Genomic DNA, 20,913 nt, shown 5'->3' on the forward strand with positions numbered 1-20,913 from the left:
ATGGTGGGTTTTCAGGGTTATCCTGGATGGATGGTCCCAGCAGAATCAAATCTCCAAAGATAAACAATGGGGAATTTACAAGACAGTATTGGGCATGCATCCTAACTGGTCACATCCAATGTTTTCTGAGCCTTCTCCCGACCTGCTTCATCACAATCTCTCAACACTTCGTTTCCCTCCCAGACAGGCACGGAATGTATTTTGTTTTTATCCTGACAACCCTGGAAACAGTTCTAACATCGGCTGGCCCTACAGCTGACTCTGTAGTCATCTCTGACCTGTTCTGAACCAGGCTTCCCAGAGCAGCGAGTTGTGTGGTTCCAACCCTCTGTTGACACTTTCCAATCCGCTTTTCCATGCTCCCTTTTATCTTTACTCTTTGATTTCTCCAAGCCACTGCTCCTCCTGACCCAACCAGATAAGTAGTTTGTTTTCACCAACTCAACAGGGCTGATTGCCTGCCATCCAGAGTCATTTGACTCTCTTGCTGGATGCAAAATCCTCAGGTCATTTTAAATACTTGGAAATAATTCCATTTTAGACTTTGAAAGTCCACCCTTCATAGCCCTCATTATGATGGACACAACAAAATACAGGCTTCCAAATATTAATCAGGATGCAGAGCACAAAGTACATCAGGACATAGAAAAAAACATGCAAGAAAGACAATGTTATAGTGGTCATATGGGGGGTTCAATATGCATGTAGACTGTGAAAATCAGGTAGGTATTGGATCCTAAAAGAAGGAATTTGCAGAATGAATTATGAGATGGTTTCTTAGAGCAGTTTGGGGTTGAGCCCACAAGGGAGAAGGCAATTCTGGATTTGGTGTTGTGCAAAGAACCAGACTTGATTAGGGAGCTAAAGGTGAAGGAATCCCTATGGGACAGTGATCAATGACAGAATTCATCCTGCTATTTGAGAGGCAGGAGCAGAAATCGGAAGTATCAGTATTACTGTTGGGTAAAGGTAACTACAGGGGCATGAGGGAGGAGCTGGCTAAAGTTGATTGGAAGGGAACCTTAGCAGGAATGATGGTGGAGCAGCAACGGCAGATGTTTCTGGGACGATGCAGTACCGTTACATGCCAAAGAGGACAAGGACAAAGGACTAAGGACATTTATTGTCACGTACACCAATTGGTGTAGTGAAACAAGAAACATACCAAAGGGAGAATGTGGCCACGGTAGATGACAAGGGAAGTCAAAGACAGAATAAAAGCAAAGGAAAAGGCATATAACATGGCAATAATTAACCATATAACCATATAACAATTACAGCACGGAAACAGGCCATCTCGGCCCTACAAGTCCGTGCCGAACAACTTTTTTCCCTCAGTCCCACCTGCCTGCACTCATACCATAACCCTCCATTCCCTTCTCATCCATATGCCTATCCAATTTATTTTTAAATGATACCAACAAACCTGCCGCCACCACTTCCACTGGAAGCTCATTCCACACCGCTACCACTCTCTGAGTAAAGAAGTTCCCCCTCATGTTACCCCTAAACTTCTGTCCCTTAATTCTGAAGTCATGTCCTCTTGTTTGAATCTTCCCTATTCTCAAAGGGAAAAGCTTGATCACGTCAACTCTGTCTATCCCGCTCATCATTTTAAAGACCTCTATCAAGTCCCCCCTTAACCTTCTGCGCTCCAGAGAATAAAGACCTAACTTATTCAACCTATCTCTGTAACTTAACAGGAGGCTGGAGGATTGAAGGCACTGAAAAAGCAGAAAGGAGAGAAAATATGCAGGTAGGCTATCCAATATTATAAAAGAGGAAACCAAAACTTTTTCAGATATAAAATGTAAAAGAGAGCAAAGATTGGACATTGGACAGTTGGAAAGTGGCACAGGTAAGTAGTAATGGGGAACAAAGAAACGGCGGGTGAACTGAATATGTTTTTTGTGATAGTGCAAGAGACCAGTCAGGGGGGCAGAAGGGAGTGCAGTCTTTATTACGGAGAAGGTGCTTGAGAAGCTGATAGGTCTGAAGGTGGATAAATCACCTGGACCAGATGGATTCCATCCCAGGGAAATAGGTAGCTGGAGAGATTATGGAGACATTAGTAGTGATCTTTCAAGAATCAGTAATGGTTCCAGATGACTGGAAAATTACAAATGTAACTCCACTGTTTAAGGAAGCAAGGCAAAAGGACATGATAGGCCAATTTCTCGGACTTCAGTGGTTGGTAAAAAATTTACAGTCCGTTATTAAGGTTGAAGTTTCAGGGTACATGAAAGAACAAGATAAAATAGACCAAAGTCAGGATGTGAAGGCGAGATCTTGCCTGATAAATCTGTCGGGAGTTTTGTTTGTGGAGGTAACAAGCAGGATAGAGTCAGTGGTTGTTCTTTACTTGGATTTTCAGAAGACCTTTGATAAGCTGTCACACATGAGGCAGCTAAACAAGATAGGTATTATAGTTATAGGTAGGGTATAGGTTAGAGTGGATGGATGGATAGAAGATTGACTGACAGAAGGGAAAGAGTAGGAACCCGGGGGGCTTTTCTGGCTGGCTGCCAATGACTCATGGCGTTCCACAGGGATCGATGTTTGGTCCACTACTTTTCACGTTATATGGTAATAATCTGGATGATGGAATTGATGGCTTTGTGGCCAAGTTTGCGGATGATATGAGGCTAGATGGAAGGGCAGGTAGTGTTGAGGAAGCAGGAAGGCTGCAGAAGAACTTGGACAGTTTGAGAGCGCGGGCAAGGAAGTGGCAAATAGAATATAGCATAGCAAAGTATGGAGTTATGCACTTTGGTTGAAGGAATAAAGTTGTAGACTACTTTCCAAATGGGGAGATAATTCAGAAGGAGGTGCAAAGGGATAACCTTTGTAACCTGTTAATGTCAGACTGTGCACAGGGAGGGCATTGATACATAACTTGTTGTCATCTTCACTGTCCTCATTGTTGATTAGAAACTACCAGTTTGCTGCCACAAATATTGCCCATTGATTGGTCTTCAATTGAATGTTATTCTGAAAACACAGGTCTCCCGATCTGGATAAGCAGATACACTGGTTAAGGAGCCTAGTATTAAACCAGGGTCTGAAACTTAGAACCAGGCCTCTCAGGAATAAAGTTAACAAACACTGCTACTCCTGGAAATGGTACCAGACACCAGGCAAATCAATAATTTTGAGTTTAAAAGCTTTGGGTAATAAATCGCTAAATAATTGCATTGTATCTGGCACAGGAGATGGGCAAGAGATCAGTCATAATAAGCTTAATGAATGGCGGAATGGACTCAAGGGGCCAAATGGCCTACCCCTTTTCTAATCTTGCATTCTGAAAAAGCAGTGCAACTTTGCAGCTGTTGATCAAGACTGTGTAACGCAAATAATTTATCAACACAATTTCATCCAAAACCAAGGAATGATTATTTTTTATTATTTATATATAAATCACAAAGGTAAACATCAATGGGAAGTTAAAAAAAGTTATCAATTTGTAACTAATTCATTTGCTTTGAACCTGATAATATTGGCATTTTCACTATTACTGTTTACACGGATGGCATAAATATATCTGCAAAAGTGGTCCTTATTTTGAATAGCGGAGGAAGTGTACTTAAAACTTTCAAAGGAGTTTATAATGCAAGGGATCCACAAGTTATTTATTAATATCTGAGAAATCTCAAATAGTTTTAATATCACAATTTAATATAGGTGAAAAAGACTTTGTAAATACAATCTCAGAAGTTACATTACAGAATGTTAGAATGCAGATTGAAGCGAGTAGGGACATTCCCCCATTCGCTTCCCATTTCCATTAGACACCATTGCTTTGCTGCAAGCCCACTGGAGAACTCCATTTGCACGCCGAGGACTTGTTTATATGTGGAAATAGTGGGGGAGGAATTCTAAGGCACTTCTGGTAAAATCTCTCCACTGAACTGGGAAAAGTTCCAAGGAATTTCCCAGTCCAACGTTAGTATTTTTAAATATATAAATCCACATTTCAAGTTTGAATTTAACAACCTCCTGTTCTTAGTAACAACTGAACACTTTCAACCATACTCCATTCAAAATTAATTGACCAGTCCCTGCTAGCATCAGTACCTGGTGCAAACAATAAGGTCCCTACAGTCTTATTCTGACTCACCACCACCTCAACAGTGCAAGTCCATGCTCTCTCGTGCTGCCTTGGTTCCTGGCTGGGCAAAGTGTACCCCAATCGGTCTTACTATATTCCCGTGAGTTAGCAAGACTGGATTAAGGTGTAAAAGGACAAAAATCAGGTTCCACTAACTAGGCCAGGGGACAAAAGAGTAGGTGAGGACTGAAATGTCTGTTAGCTCTACAGCATTTATCAATAGTAAATTAAAACTCATCCTGGCACAAGGTGCAACTACAATGTCAATGCTCAAGACCTGGCTACATCAAAACTATTGTGTTCTGTAGTGGTGAATCATTTCCATAGTTATAATTAACAGTACCACCATTTTAGACTACAGGTGCACACATTGCACAGTACTGCCTTGAGCACTTTGTGCATTCAGCAGTATAATATTTACATAGCTTAGAACGTAATAAGCACTAACTGACATAATTTAGGGAAACTACTTAGAACAACAATCTGGGCCCTGTAAACTACATCATCTTTGAAAAAAACACTTAAAGAAAACAAAAATCATAACTTGTATAAATCCATGAAACATACAAAACAATTAACTAAATACATGAGATTCAGCGAAGAGACACTGATTAACATTTCCATTCCTGGTGCATTATTTAATGGAAATACAGAGCCAATTGTTGCCACATCACTTTATAAACTGCAGGAATGCACATGAACAGCATCAAATTTACAAACACCCAACATTTCATTAGGGTTAACAATCTGGCTAATTAACAATTGCCCAAGCATGTGATCACCAAATTGACCACCAATGAAGCCTTTTTTCTGCAACTTCTAAAACAATTTAAACATTATAGAGTACAGTAGCTGATTTTATTCCAATCATTTCATCCACTTGAGTGCAAAGTAAAATAACTTCACCGATTCGTATAGGTACACATTTTCATTTGGCACTAACATCTTGGACCACACTGAGGAATGCATTCCAAAGGACAGCTATATTTCCATGTTATGCCCGATTCATGTACCACCTAGTATTTAAAAGCGATTCTTTTACGTATTTAAGAGAGATTCTACAGGGAATATTCTCATTCCTGAAATTCCAAAAGAACTCTAGACAAGGAAATGTTTACAAGGCATGTAGAATAGAATTCACTAAATGAATGCCTGCAACTGTTATTATGAAGGGGAATGCACCAAATATTAAAGTATGCTTTGGCACATATGACACACAATACAGCATGGGTACTTGGCAGGACTATTACCTTTTCAACAAAAAGATGTTACACACAAACGAGGCAGTTCATTTATCCAAACATCTGGTATCAGTCCAGGTGGATCAACATAAGGCACCTCCTGTAGCCAACGAAACCCAAAGAACTAATACCTGTTCACAAAGATCATACCCAGACATCAGAAATTTAAAAAAAAAATTGTCAATATTTTTTAAACATTACTTTGAAATGCAAAATTCAGACCATGTTAAATAGTTCACCTTTATTTTATGCTGACAAAAAATTATTTATTCCAAAGTGTTTTTATTTCCATTTATTAACTGTAATAGTCATGAGTATGAAGAGCTTAATTAGCAGCAAACAAAAATCAATATTGTCAGCCAAGCTTCAAATAATGAACTATTTATTCAAGAGGTCTTAAATTGTCTGCAATTTGAGAATTTCACTCAAAGAGCTCGACTGCCAATACTGAATCAATATTTTGCACATTACATGTCCATAACCTTTTACACAGTTATATATAGATGTGTTTGGAGTGCCAAATATTAGAAGTAAAACAATTGGCTCAAATTGGGACTTGCGAAGTAGCTTTCAAAATAACAGGGAAGTATAACAGGCACATCTCAAACTTTTATTAATGGCTTACAAGGTTTGTCAGTCCCGTAGGAAAAGCCTCCATGGGCTCCTATGCTCCTGGGAAAACTTACCATAAATTGAAAGTACTTCCAGTCTTTAAAAATGTATTTTCTATTCAGTGGGTACTGACAACAAACAATAATATGTGGAATTCTGCCTGCTATGCAAAAGTCCATCCCAAGCATGCTAATGGGTTGAATAAAATAAGTTTATTATGTTTTTACAAAGCCTCAACTTCTACAGCTAAATGCAGTTTAGCAGGTAATACAACACAAGTACTTAGGACTTCAACCCATTACTAAAGGTGAATCACACTAGGTCCTATTAAAACAGAAATATTTGTCAACAGTCTCTCGCATTAGTTTGTGTATTGGTCCTGATGCTAGTGTAGCATTTAGTCTTCAGGGATCTCCTTGCGCACATCTGGAAGGCTCCAATATCCTAGATATCTTGCAAAGGACAACTGCAGCTCATAGGCCTCCACTTACACCATTGAATGATCATTGTGTACCCCGCTCAAGATGGTATGGTTGAGGGAGGAGGCCGAGCGATCTGAACCTTCCGCAGCTCCATTGCTGGTCTCGTTCCGCTGGCAGCACAGGATCTGCTTGAAGGTGGCGCTCATTTCCTTGTCGCGGTAAGAGTAGATGATGGGGTTCATCGCAGAGTTGAATTCGGCCAGCAAGAGGAAGAACTTCTCATACGTCAGGACACTGCAGTCAGGGCAAAACACATCGAGCAACAGCAAAACTAGCCCCGGAGTCCAGCAGATGATAAACGCTCCTAAGCAGAAGAGAAAACAAACATTTAGTATTCCACAAAGAACTTGCAGTATGACTAAAGATAGACAAAAAGCTGGAGTAACTCAGTGGGTCAGACAGCATCTCTGGAGAAAAAGAATAGGCAACGTTTCAGGTCAAGTCTCTTCTTCAGGCTGAGAGTCAGGAGGAAAGGGATATATAGACAGTGATGTAGGGAGATATAGAACAAATGAATGAAAGATATGCAAAAAAAATGATAAAGGAAACAGGCCATTGTTAGCTGTGGCCTAGGTGAAAATGAGTATAGACAATGAGACTCAACAAGATGACTGAAGCTGGTACGACTAGGGTGGGGGAGGGATGGAGAGGGGGATGCAAGGCTTACAGTATGACTACAGTTTTTTTGTGTCTACTCAGTTCAACTAGTCCAAGCCGGTATTTATGCACCTACTCCCATTCAATGTCGCTTTTTCTGACTCTGGGATAGTCCTTTTAATTTTGGCAAGGGAGGCTGTGAGATAGAATACTTATTTTATAACATTTACAAGGAAACTGCAGGACCGAGATATCTTCATTCAACCAAATACAGTTATTGTGTTGCATATTAAAGGCTCATCCTGGTTTGTGGCAAGACTAATCCCCAAAAAAGGCCAAGAGAACAACACTGACAGGATGAATGGTGGAGGAACTGTTATTTGGTGATGCAGTGGTGACTTAATAACTTAATCCAAAACACTACCATATCAAGTCATCCACCTAAAAGTTTAACCATGTTTCCTTCTCCTTAGTTTAGAGACTGCATACTGTTAACTGTGTTCCTAGGTTTGTGGCCCAGAAGCCAGGATTTATAAGCCTTCACATCTCACTGACAAATAGAAAGTACACCATAATTAAATATCCTAGGATTAAAAAACTAGTCACTAATTGTGACTGGATTCTATAGTGTTCACATGACTTTTAAGGAAGGAGAATTGCATCTGGTCTACATTCAATCACATTGCCATGGTTTCTGGAGTTTAATTGTAATTGCCTCCTAAAATGGCTAGTAAGCTCTTCGGAACAAGGGTGATTGAAGGCAGAATTTGGACCAGCCCCTCATGACAGTTATACAAAATGTCAGCAAGGCCAGATTTGGAGTATTGTGTTCAGTTTTGATCTCCCTGCTATAGAAAAAAAAAGTTAATGTCCAAAAGAGTTGCCAGGGCTTGAAGTACAGGGCGAGGTTGGGCAGGCTAAGACCTTATTCCTTGGAGCGCAGGAGGATCTTATAAAGGTGTATAAGATCATGCGAGGAATTGGGTAGATGCACAGAACCTTTTACCCAGTGTACAGGAATCAAGAATCAGAGCTCATACATTTAAGACAAGAGGGGAAAGATAGGACCCCGAGGAGCAACTTTTACCATACAGGGAGTTGTGGATATATGGAATGAGGTGCTAGAGGAGATAGTTGAGGCAGGCACTATAACAACATTTAAAAGACATTTAGACAGGTACATGAATTGGAAAGGTTTGGAGATTAATGGCCAAAACACAGGCAGGTTGGACCAGTGTAGATGCGACACCTTGGTCAGTGTGGGCAGGTGGAGCCAAAGGGTCTATTTCCTTGCTGCATTGGAAAAAGGTCAGATTATCCCAAAAATACACAATGGCATTTCAGGGATAACTGATGTAACTTCCACTACAATGATCAAAGACGTTACATAGGGAAATATGCAATTTCATGTGCACAGCACAAAACTCATGCCAGAAGTACAAGCAAACCCATGTAGGAATTACTACATTCTTCACTCCCTTTAATAACTCAGCCTTAAAATGTCAAGGATTGTTTCCACTGTTCTTTATGAAATCTTATCTAAGAAAATATTTTGCCTCATCTCATTCTGAAATGGGGACCCCTATATTTTAAAATCAGGACCCCTAGCTCTACCAGAGGAGGAATCAGCCTCTCCACCTCCACCTTACAGAGATCCCTCAGGATCTTATATTTTCAATCAGATTCCCTCTCAGCATTCTAAACTTCAACAGATGCAATCATCTGAGTCCTTTTCTCATGACCCCACCTATTCCAAGTACTAGTCCAGTAAACTTCTCGGAATTATTTCCAAAACATGTACATCTACAAATAAGGAGATAAATACTGTAAACAATCTTCCAAGTGCAAATTGACAAATGCTCTATATAACTGAAGTGTAACCTTCCTACATTTGTATTCATTTTCTCAAATACAAAACAATAATATTTAACTTTCCTAGTTACTCTGTCTCTGCACACCAACGTTTTATGAATCTTTCACAGGGATGCCCTCATCCCTTTGTATCTCATAGCTCTGCGATCTCCCAGCAATTAGGTAAAATGCTTCTTTACTTTTCCTGGTCTAATCAACAATTTTACATTTTCGCACATTATACCCTTTCAGATCTTTGCCCACTCACTTAACCTGTCAACATTGCTTTGTAGGATATAAGATGGCTACAACCTGCCTTCCTATCTTTGCTTTATCAGCAACCATACGTTCAGTAGCCTTTAGCCAGGTAATTTGTGCAAACTCCACATTGACTGTTGCTTCCTCGGTTATTTCAGGGAGTGGGGACTTTTCATTGCTTCTTTGTACTCTTCAACAACTCCGACATCCAAATACACCATGTCGGTCCACTTAAAAAGTCAAAGCCCCGACCAGATTCCTGGGGTACACTATTGGTAACAGTTAGTCAACCAAAGAGATCAGTTTACTCTTCATGATTAAATTTATGATTAAATTAGTTTACAGTTTATGATTGAGTCTGAAGAAGGGTCTCAACCCGAAACGTCGCCCATTCCTTCTCTCCAGAGATGCTGCCTCACCCGCTGAGTTACTCCAGCATTATGTGTCTACCTTCTAGATCAGTTTACGCCTTTGCTGTTTTCTGTTAGTCAGCCAACAGAAAACTCTACACCAATATGTCAATTCCTGTACCACAGGCATTTATTATTCACACCAGTTGAATTAGCACCTCTGTCAAATGCCTCTGGGAACACAAGTACAACACATCCACTGGATCCCATTTATCCACAGCACCATGGTTCTTTACAACTGAAACAGGCAGCACTGTATGGTCAGTTTCTTGAAATGGATCACTTCACAAATGAAACCCTTCATTTGTCAATTGTAAAACTATCCATGTGTTTTAAGTAATTTATTTCTCAGTTGTACCGTATTAACAAATTTCAACCCCATTCGTCTCACAATTCTGGTGCAATTTGTATTAGAATCGCATTCAGACCCAAAGTAGAAAGTACAGGCCACCCCAGAGACTTGAACACAACAATCTCAGTCAACCATTCATTGCAGGACCTGGGGAATGCTGACCTACCAGAATCGGTGGCATTACCCTTCCTTCCCTCACCCCCACAAAGACATTAAACCAAATCCCTGACATTAAACCAGTCTGAAGAAAGGTCTAAATGTCTCTACACAAACACCTATCCCTTTTCTCCAGAGATGCTATCTGACCCACCGAGTTTCTCCAGTATTTTGTGTTGTTCCCTGACATTCAGCCAGAAAAACAAAGCACTGTACAGAAGACACAAATGACTGCAGATGCTGGATTTTTGAGCAAAACGAAAAAATGCTGGAGGAACTCAGCAAGTCTAGCAGCACCTGTGGAAGGAAATGTATAGGTGACATTTTGGGTTGGAACCCTTCTTCAGAGAGGGTGAAGAGAAACGGTAATGATAAGAAGGGAGGGTCAGGAGTTTGCACCCATCATACAACTCTCCCACCCCTTACAACTTTCTCCCACCACTCCGTCACCCTGTACCTTCCCTCCCCATCTGCTCAACTTCCACCTCTTCCTACTCAAAGTCCATTTCTCTTTTAACCTTCCTTTTTTCCCTTCCACCCATATATCTCCCCTCAAGCTTTATATTTCATTCGTCTCCTTCCTTTCATATCTGACATCCCTTTAACTCCATTTCGCCTCTAGCCTTTGTCATTTACTCCAACAATCTGCCAATAAAGTCCCCCTCACCTGTATCCACCTATCCCTTGGTCGACAAAAAACTGGAGAAACTAAGTGGGTGAGGCAGCATCTATTGAGCGAAGGAAATAGGCAATGTTTCGGGTAAAAACCCTTCTTCAGACTGATGTGGAGGAGGGGGGGGAAGAAGAAAGGAAGAGATGGAGCCAGTGGGCTGAGGGAGAGCTGAGAAGGGGAGGAGAAAATATCCACCTATCCCTTGCCAGGTTTTGTCCTCTACTTCATCAGTTTGAACATGAACAAGGGTCCCAACTGGAAACATAGTCTATCCATTCCCTCCACAGATGCTGCCTGACCCTCTTAATACCTCTGGCACTTGTGGGGGGTTTTTTTTGCCATTTTTGGAAGTGGGCTCTGCACTTACAATTGCTAACATTTTCCGCGTTGTGAGATTGGCTGAACTTCAAAAGTACCCCATTGGCTGTCAACTATTAAGAGAAGTCATTGTTGGATTCCAACTAATTCACTAACGTCCTTCGGAGAATTCTGCCTTCCTTCTGGTCTGGCTCATCCCACATACAACTCCCGAATCTGAATTGCCCTAATAGCTCATCAAACCTCTTGGTTCAAGGGCAGCATGCATTGCCTTTGCCAAGCAACACCCATGAAAAACAACAAAAAACAAAAGCCAATCTTGGACAAAAATAATATTTGCTCCAAAATCTTTACTGTGTCTTGGGAAAAGCAAAGCCTATGTTTTCTGTTGCAATCAATGACGCAAATGAGAAGACGTCAGAAACCAGCTGCACATTTTTGAGTGCCCTTTTTTTTTTAATATAAACCAAAAATAAATTTAATCGATTACTACAAGAATATGTACAATACAAAACAATAGCAAACCCACCAGGACAAATGAAAACAAATATTCTTAAATTATCAAATATACTGAGTATGAAACAACTATGTTACAATTTGTGTGTGCCCTTGTGCGAGATACTTTATACAAAATGGAATGTGAAGGTTGTAGCAATGAGCCAAGAAAGTAGCTAGTCAACTGGAGCCCACGCTATTTCAGAGCTGGGAGGTGGAGGAGCAGCGGAAGCATTATTATTGCTGCAACACCATCCACTGCACACCCTTTCCTATCCAAAGCAAGCATTAAGTCCCAAGGTGCCTGAAAAGACATCTGCTCGGATTATGTAGTGGCCTCAATTTTTACCTCGTCCTCGTTTGCAAAACTACTCCATCCTCACGTCCTTCACCTTCTCTAAAAACCAACAGGTCATCCAACCCCAAACTGCCCTGCTCAGAGTAAAAATCAGATCTGTTCCGCCCTCACCCCTGGACTCCCTGACCTACACTGGCTCTCAGTGAAGCAAACACAAGTTTAAAATTCTCACTCATTCTCAAGTCCTTCCATGGTCGCATCACATCACAGCAGTGGCATCGCAGAGCTGGGAATAATTAACATCAAGTAACAACCATTTTCCTTCGTGTGAAATATGCCTCCAACCATTGGTGTGTTCTCCATTTGTGCCCACTGACTTTTGTTTTATCAAGTTTTTTTTGTTTTTTTTAAGTCACACTTGGTAAATGCTACCATGATTTCAATGGTATTTATTCTCAACTCACCACTAAAATTCAGTTGTTGGACCAATGATGTGATGAAGTCAGGGTGGGGAGAAGGGGGGCGAGGACTGTGCCTGGGAAAAGGGGAGCAAGGGGTATGGTGACAGGGTTGACAGTATAGGTTTACATATTGCCCATGTGCACCAATTAAATCAGATAATACTACATCTGAATACAATCAAGCCACATGCAAGTAGAAAAGGGCAAAATACCAGAGTGCAGAATATAATTTATCAGCATTACAGCTCCAGAAAATAGTCCAATGCCCACAATAAGGTAGGTTGGAAGATCAGGATTATGCCCTAGCTTATGGGAGAACCATTCAGAAGTCTGATAACGTTACTTGGGATGACAAAATGTTCCTAAACAGAGATGAGCAATCATACGAACGGGCCCTAGCAGCGCACATGTCTCTGACAGGTCTGACCTATGCAGCTTCATCCTCAACATCACAAGTCCATGATTGCGCATATCAAGTCCTGGAGCCACTACTATTTGCCTACTGCCACAATAGATCCAAAAGGGATGCGATTTTGCTGGCTTCCCACTCTGCACTGAACCACCTGGACAATAGAAACACACATGTAAGGCTGTTGTTCATCACCATCATCCCCTTCAAACTTGTTATCAAGCTCGGCGAACTGGGTCTCTGCACATTCCTATGCAGCCAGATCCTCGATTTATTCATCAGTAGACCACAATCGGTACAAATTGGCAACAACATTTCTCCCTCGATAACCATCAGCACAGAACCACCCAAGGGCTGTGTGCTCAGTTTCCTGCTCTTCTCATTCCGTGGCTATGGCTGCGTGGCGACACCGTTCAAACTCCATCTTTTCATTTCACCAACACCACTGTTGTTGGGCGAATTACAGGTAATGACAAGTCAGAGAATACAAGGAAGATTGATCATCTGATTGAGTGTTGCCGAAACATCTACCTTGCTCTCAACGCCCGGCCAAGAATCTGATTGTTGTCTTTAGAAGAGGGAGGCTAAGAATCAACAAACTTGTTTTCATCAACAACTTCAGGTTCGTGGCCCTGCATTTCTCTGAAGATCTGCCTGGATCCAGCACATCGATGCAATTATAAAGAAACCACATCGATACAATTATAAAGAAACCACATCCACGCCTTTACTTCCTTAGAAGATTGAGAACATTCGACATGTTGCCAAACACTGTCTTGAACTTCTTCAGGTATACTATAGAAAGCATTTTGATTGGTTGCATCAAATCCTAGTTCAGCAACTCGAACACCCAGGAATGGAGATTACAAAAAGTTGTGAACACTGACTGGTCCATCACAGGTACTCAGCTCCCCACCATCGAAGGGATCAAAAAAAGCCCCACATCAGCAAGGACCCACTCCACCCTGAACCATGTTCTCATTTCACTCCTGCCATCAGGAAGAACATACAAGGCTGAAAACTGTGACCTCCAGGTTCAAGACCAGCTTCTTCCCAACAACCACAAGGCTCTTGAATACTGCAAACACTAACTAAACTATGAGGTTGCACTAATGACTTTGGTCTTTTTTGCAATAATGTTGGAGTTCTTTAATGTATTGATTTTTTTTTGTTTATGATATCTATGAGTACTGCATTTATGGGACTGTTATACGGTTACAAGCAAGAGGTTTTTTTCGTTCTATTTTCAGTACAAATGATAATTATATTTTCTTGGCATACATTATTCCTCTCGCCACGCGGACACAGGGCAAGTAGCCAGGTGTCATGATTTCGGATTACCCAAAGTTTACTTCTCTTTTAACCTCAATGCTGAGGGGACTATTAGTTAACAAGGACACATCCATGCACCACTGATTCAGCAATGGCATCTGCTCCTGCTAAGATCACCAGAAACCCAGTCAGAGGGACGAACTGAACCAGACTGGACACATTGGTGTGTGGATGCGTCCTATGAATCCCTTCAATGGTGGGGTGGTCAGTACCTAGAAACACAGAAAAATAGGTGTAGTATGCCATTAGGCCCCTCGAGACAGCACCACCGTTCAATATGATCATGGCTGATCATCTAAAATCAATACCCCATTCCTGCTTTTTCCCCCATATCCCTTGATTCCTTTAGCCATAAGAGCTAAATCTAACCATGTGATGGACCGCATATTGCCACACAACTTTTTGCCTCAAAACTTCGTGAAAATCAGCAGGTCAGTCAGCCTCTGTGCAAGGAATGGACTGGCAACATTTCAGGTCAGGGTACTTCTTCAGACAGTCCAAACAAGGGTCCCAACCCAAAATGGGCTCATACATTCCCTCCACTGATGCTGCCTGACCTGCTGAGTTCCTCTTGCAGTGTGTTATGCTCAAGATGCCAGTATTTGCATTTCCGTGGGCCTTAAAACTCTGCTGCCTTCCTCCCAATACTCTGATTTACAGAGGTTCCAAAGATTATCAATTGCTGCCACCATCTCCCTTCATCGTTACAATATCGTCCACCATGAATTATCTTCCAGATTTGCACCTCTGCAATTATGGCCTCTTGATCATTACCATTTCAGTGCGTCCACTGTCAACAGCTGTGCCTTTAAGTTCAAAGTATTTGAATTACTCCTTATTACCTGTGCATGAAACTAAGTATTTGTTCATACCTCCCATAACCCCTAGTACATCTCAATGGAACATGGCTTTTGGGAATACAGAGGCATTTTGGACTGTATTGACTATATTATTGTTGCTGTCATGATCCAGGTCCCTGCAGTAATGTAATGATGGCCTGCAATAGGAGAGCAAAAGGTGGCAATGGGTTTGAAGTTTTGCAGTGGCCACAAAGCCATGCAGTTTTCCCTTCAGCATAATAACATGTCTCGCCATGACTTTCTGATGTTCCCTTTCCCAGTCTTGTGTTATTCCTTGCCAGTGGATTAAGTTTGCCTATCAAAATTTTAAAAAATTGCAGCCAAATCACCCTTAACCTTAAAAATTAGAGGACATTCTAGACAATGAGGCTTATGTCATGTCGTCTCATTGTCTAGCCCACAACATTTGTAATTGAAAAGCAGGAATAGCCCCAAATGTGGATCTATCAGTCTTCGTGAAGGGTTAGCAGCTTCCTGGCAGCTTTTGGGTTATTTCTGCAGGGTTTCTCAATGACTGCAAGCTGATGAAGTAATGCAGAGCGTTTCCAAAGAGTAATCCAGAGAGTGGAGTCTGCCATGTGGATTTGTTCTCAAAGTGGCTGATGCCCTCCCTCCTTAATAGTCAAGTAAAAAAAACTTCACTTTCAGGGGTGAAATTAGAAAATACCACTACAGAGTGGTAGAGATTCAAAGCTTTCGTCTGCAACCTGCAACTGATGGTTGGGGCAATCGGTAGTTTTGAATCTTATAAATGCAAAATGTATTCAAGGATATTGGCAAAAGAGTTTATTACTCTGATCTCATTGTTTGTTGGAACAAGCTCAATGGGCTGAATGGTCTCCTGATCCTCTGTTACAAAAGAACCCGGCAATCCAGTATGCAATTTTCTGATATCCAGCAATTATGAAATATTCAGAAGCTCAAACAAACTTTAAAAATATTATTATAATCTAAATGTTAAAAGTACATTTGTTTGGAATTTGCAATTTTTTGGCTGGTGGCCAGATTATAGTAGTACCAACCACTAGATGGCAATCGATGTTATAGTGGTTGGTAGACGTGTTAAATTCAAGCTAATTCTAACCATGGCCACAGTTTATTTGCTGTAAAAATCCTCTGACTCCGCAATGTCCTGAGATCTCAATGGTGCTACACAAAAGTGAGCCGCTGTTTAGGTTTAACTGTTGTAAAGCAATTCAGAGTTACACAAGAAAGAAACAAGCCTTTCAGGCCAACTCATCCATGCCAATGAAATTACCTCCATCAGTTCCATTTGCCTGCATTTGAAGCATTTCCCTCCAAACCTTTCCTATCCACAAACCTGTCCAAATGTCTTTTAAACATTATAACTGTACCCACCTCTACCACTTCCTCTGGCAGCCGATTCCATGTACCCACCATCCAGTTTGAAAAACTTATCCCACTGATCCCTTTAAACCCCCCCCCATTCCCCTTAAACCTTTGCCTTCTAGTTGTAGATTCCTCTATTCTTGGAATGAGACTACGACCATTCCCTTTATCTGTGCCCCTCATTATTTTATAAACCTCTCTGCAGTCAGCTTCCTTCGCTCCAAGAAAACAGGCTCAGCCTATCTAGTCTCTTGCAATTCAAGCCCTTCAGTCCCAGCAAAATTGAAGTGAACCTTTTCTGCAGCCCGTTTTAAATTACATCCTTCCTAAAGCATGGCAACCAGAACAACACACAATAATCCAAGTGTGGTTTCGCCAGCTCCTTGTCTGCTTGTCATATGATATTCCTCATTCTTCCACTCAACACCTCTTCAAATGAAAACAAGCATGCCATACACCTTTTGCAGTACCGTGTCTACTTGCAATGCCATGTTCAGGAAATATGTACTTATACCTCTAGGTCACTGTTCTACAACACTCCCCAGTTCCCTGTAATTTACAGTGCAAGTCCTGCCAAAATACATCACTTCACACTTCGTTAAATGTCATCTGCCTATTTTTTTACCTTTGCTGATCTGCATCATGTTGTAACCTTAGATGACTTCTTCATAACCCACCACAACACCAATTTGGGTGTCATCCACAAGCTTAATCATGCCACCTACTTTGCAGTCCAAATTATTTGTCTATAACAAACACAGGTGACTGTAACACCCATCTCTGCTGCTCACTTCCTGCGTTGCAATCTGGAAAAAACAACTCTCCTCTGCCCGCTGGCTGCTTCCACCAAACCAATTTTGCTTCCAGCTGACTAGCTACCTTTGGCTCCCATGTGATCTCACCTTCTGGAACAGTCTACCATGTCAAATCTTGTCAAAAGCTTATGTGGACAACATTTACCACCCTGCTCTCGTCAACCCTCGTCACCTTTTCCAAAAACCCAGATTTGTGCAACATGATTTCCCACGGACATCAAATACTTTAACATCTAGAAATTCCTGTCACATGCGCCAACAAAACATAGCAACAGGTTTGCCAACTGAACGGCCTCCAAAACATTGATCTAAAAATGCTGCTAATTTCCCCAAGCTGAGCACAACACAGCCACTGCTATATGTGTGTGCTGGCAGCCAGGGAGGGAATGTTATCCCCTGTTGACCACTCTATTTCAGGACATGGGTAAATGTGTTCCCATCAGGGCAGCAAAGGTTAAGGGGAAATGTGGTTGTTACTAAGGAGAAACCTTTCCCAGTAGCAAGACATGCAATGGGCAAAGGAACCCAAGGGGAGATGAGGAAATAAATGAATGATATCATTTGTAAAATGGAACGCAAGTCATGAAAGAGTTAACAATACGATAGAACTTTATTTAGCCTAGGAGGGAAATTGATCTGCCAACAGCTTTAAAGCATAAGATGCATGAAACATGAAATTAAAGGGAGCAGATGCGATAGTAACTTTCAAAAGGGAAGTAGACCCATACTCAAAAGGACAAATACATGCAGAATCATGAAGAGCAAGGATTTGGAACTAATTGGTGAGACCTTTAAAAGAGCTGGCATTGGCACAAAGGGCCAAATGGTCTCCTACTGTGCATTACTTTTCTGTTACGGGCAAGAGGGAAAGATGCACATTGTTTATTGACGTAATTGCAGGCAACAGACCAAATTCATGCTGGTTCTTCATTGAAATAAGCTTTGTTACTCCATAGCTGTGAACTTACTTGTCAAGGAAGGAGTGCCAGGGGTGGGAGAGGGGCTGGGGGCATCAGGGAATTAAAATGGTCATCTCTCCAGCACTCAAAGAGTGAGCTGCAGAAGAGCAATAGGTAGCAGGTAACAAGATGAAAAATGTTCGGAGTTGGTGCAGTGAGGCCATTTAGGCATTGCTGCGCTATGTCTGAACCTTTGATGTGGAGAGAGGGAGAAAGATATTTTGCAAGAGGTGCAGCATGGAAACAGGCCCTTCGACACACCGAGTCCATGCCAGCCATCGATCACACTAGATCTAATTGATCCCACTTTCACATCCACTCCATTTGCACCTGGAGGAAATCTATGCGGTCACAGGGAGAACGTGCAAATTCCACACAAAAAGCACCCAAAGTCAGGATCAAACTTGGCTCTTTGATGCTAAAAGGCAACAGCTCTACCAGCTACTCCACTTGCCCAGCATCTCAACAACACTTCAGCAGACCCCTAACTTTAGCAACTCAAACAGCAGGTCAGGCAGGGTTGCTCCTCCAACACTGCAGCACCACCTCAGTACTGCACTGGCCTGTCAGCTTAGATTATCATGCTCAACTTCAAACAGCCACTCGTGGACATGCCTTAGAGCAAAACCACAAGAAAAACTTTTATAGCAAGCATGGAGTTGTAAAAACTACTTCAATCAGTGATTCTCTAGGCTCTTGAGACCTCTATTTTAACATAGCAAGCATGTCAGTTATTCAGCAAATGCAATCTCTATTATTCTGGAACTGGCTTTGTGCCAAACATTTGGACCATTTGTGCCATGCTTGCTCTGACCTCAGGAACTACATACGTTGCCCTTGTTTTCCACAGCAATTTTGTTTTGCAATTGGGCTATCTACGGTCATCTAGGGAATGATTGCACAATGGCACTTGGTTTATGAGCTGTCCTGTATCATAGCAGTAACTCATTCTGCAGCACTGTAAACTGAAACACACCAGAATAACATGATCATTCCTGTCTCCTTAAAATGATTCACTCATTTATTTACAATAAAGATTCCTAACCTGATCTGGAATGTGAAGGGTTTACTGAAAAAACAGTTGTTTTCATGGAAGATTTGAGACTAAATAGCTAGATTGGTCACGTCTGCCGCAAATAACAAAGATTTCTATTTGATAGCTTCTTTTCTGTCAACCACATATCCTAAAGAAACTTTCTACTATATTTTTTAAGTGTGGTTGCTACTATAATGCAGGAGGTGCAGGAGTCAATATGTACACAGTAAACTCCCAAATAACCCAGAATTGGAGGAGGAGTCATCTTGGTGAACGGCTGCTAGCCAGCAGCCGTCCGTTTTAATTCGTTTTTTTTATAGCTTTAAGTGAGTCCTGTTTTTTGTTTGTAGGGGATATGGACTTTTTAATGTGGGGGGTAGGTGTAAACTTTATTTCTAGGTCCCTACCTGGTCGGTGTGGCAGCTATTTCTCCGGGCTGCCCGTCGACCCGTCCTCGTGGCCTACCAGCGGGCTTGGAGCGCCGTTTCCTGGCAGGGACTGCCCAGCACCTCTGCCTCGGTGGCTGCACAGCCCTGGAGCGCTATCGCGGAGCTGGCGATGCCTTGCCTGGGTCGCCGCGCTGGAGCGACGCGCTGGAGCTCTGGTGAGCTGGGCCGCCGAGAGCAACATCTCTGGGCTGCGGGTCTGCGGAGCGGAGAGGCGGCGTGCGGAGAGGCGGCAGTGCGGAGAGGCGGCGCCGACTTTAACATCGAGAGCCTGGGAGCTCCAAACCGGCGCGACCTTGTCGGCTTCGGCAGCCGCGGGCTCCAACCAGGAAGCGGCCGTTCAAGGTGGCCCAGCCGCCGAGAGGACTCTCCCGACGCCGGGGCAAGACCACCCGGTGAGAACGGCCAGGATCATCGGGCCTCCGTAGAGGCAATTGCGGTGGCCTCAATAGGCCTGACTTTGGGGTGAACTTGGGGTGGGGATTGGACATTGTGCCTTCCCCCACAGTGGTATCCACTGTGGGGGGATGATTTTTTTTTTGTCTAATGTAATTTTGTACGTCTGTGTCTATGATGGCTGCCGTGAAGAGAGAGTGGACGCTGGCGCGCTTTGGCTGCCGCTGCTCTCTCTTCACACTGTGTTTTTGATTTTCTGTTTTTTGGATTGAATTCGGTTTTTAATTTGTGTCTCTGTGATGTCTTAATTACTTATTTTATTCTGATTATATGTTTTTATTCCTATTTATCTATGTAAGGTGTCCTTGAGATGTCTGAAAGGCACCCATTAAATAAAATGTATTATTAAAATGTATTATTATATAACAGCAATATGACAATAAATTATGATAATGATCTGTGTTAAGGATGTTAAGGAGAAGGAAAAATATTTGTCAGAACACCATCTGCTCTTTAAAATGATGCAATGGAATCTTGTACTCATTCTTCAAAGTGGATTGGTCTCGATGCAATCTCATATCACCTCCAACACGGACACACTCCCTCATATCTGCACTGGTGTTCCAGCCAAGGTTTTTGTGCTCAAATCTCAGAAATGGTCCATGAGCATGCAACCTCAGAGAACAACCACTTAAACATGACTGATACACAGTGCACAATTATCATAAAGTCATAGAATCACAGAATACAAAGCTGTCTGGCCCATCCAGCAACTGCCACACTTTGTTAGTCTGCTCAGTCACATCCAGCCTTCACCTTTTATTCACAGGGCTACCAAATAGATCACCTTCAAATGCACATCTCATTGAAATTTCCCTCGGAATCTGCTTCAACTACCCTTAATGCCATCTAGATGTTAAGAATCCTCCATGTAAAATAAATGTCCATTCCACTTGTTGATCCGATAACTTTGAAATATTGACCCACTTAGAGGGAGC

General features: G+C 42.0%; 1 protein-coding gene across 6 annotated transcripts in view; it reads right to left on the reverse strand.

The window, feature by feature from the left end:
- Positions 1-3,382: 3,382 nt before the first annotated feature.
- The window catches only part of lpar1 (lysophosphatidic acid receptor 1), an 86,677-nt gene continuing 69,146 nt past the window's right edge, over positions 3,383-20,913 (reverse strand). For all 6 annotated transcript variants that reach the window (XM_033018163.1, XM_033018166.1, XM_033018164.1 and 3 more), the window contains exon 4: positions 3,383-6,747. In XM_033018163.1, the coding sequence (XP_032874054.1) occupies positions 6,449-6,747 (299 nt within the window). In that variant the 3' untranslated portion in view covers positions 3,383-6,448. The remainder of the gene's footprint in view (positions 6,748-20,913) is intronic.

Source organism: Amblyraja radiata, chromosome 3, assembly GCF_010909765.2.
Source record: "Amblyraja radiata isolate CabotCenter1 chromosome 3, sAmbRad1.1.pri, whole genome shotgun sequence".
Lineage (NCBI taxonomy): Eukaryota > Metazoa > Chordata > Chondrichthyes > Rajiformes > Rajidae > Amblyraja > Amblyraja radiata.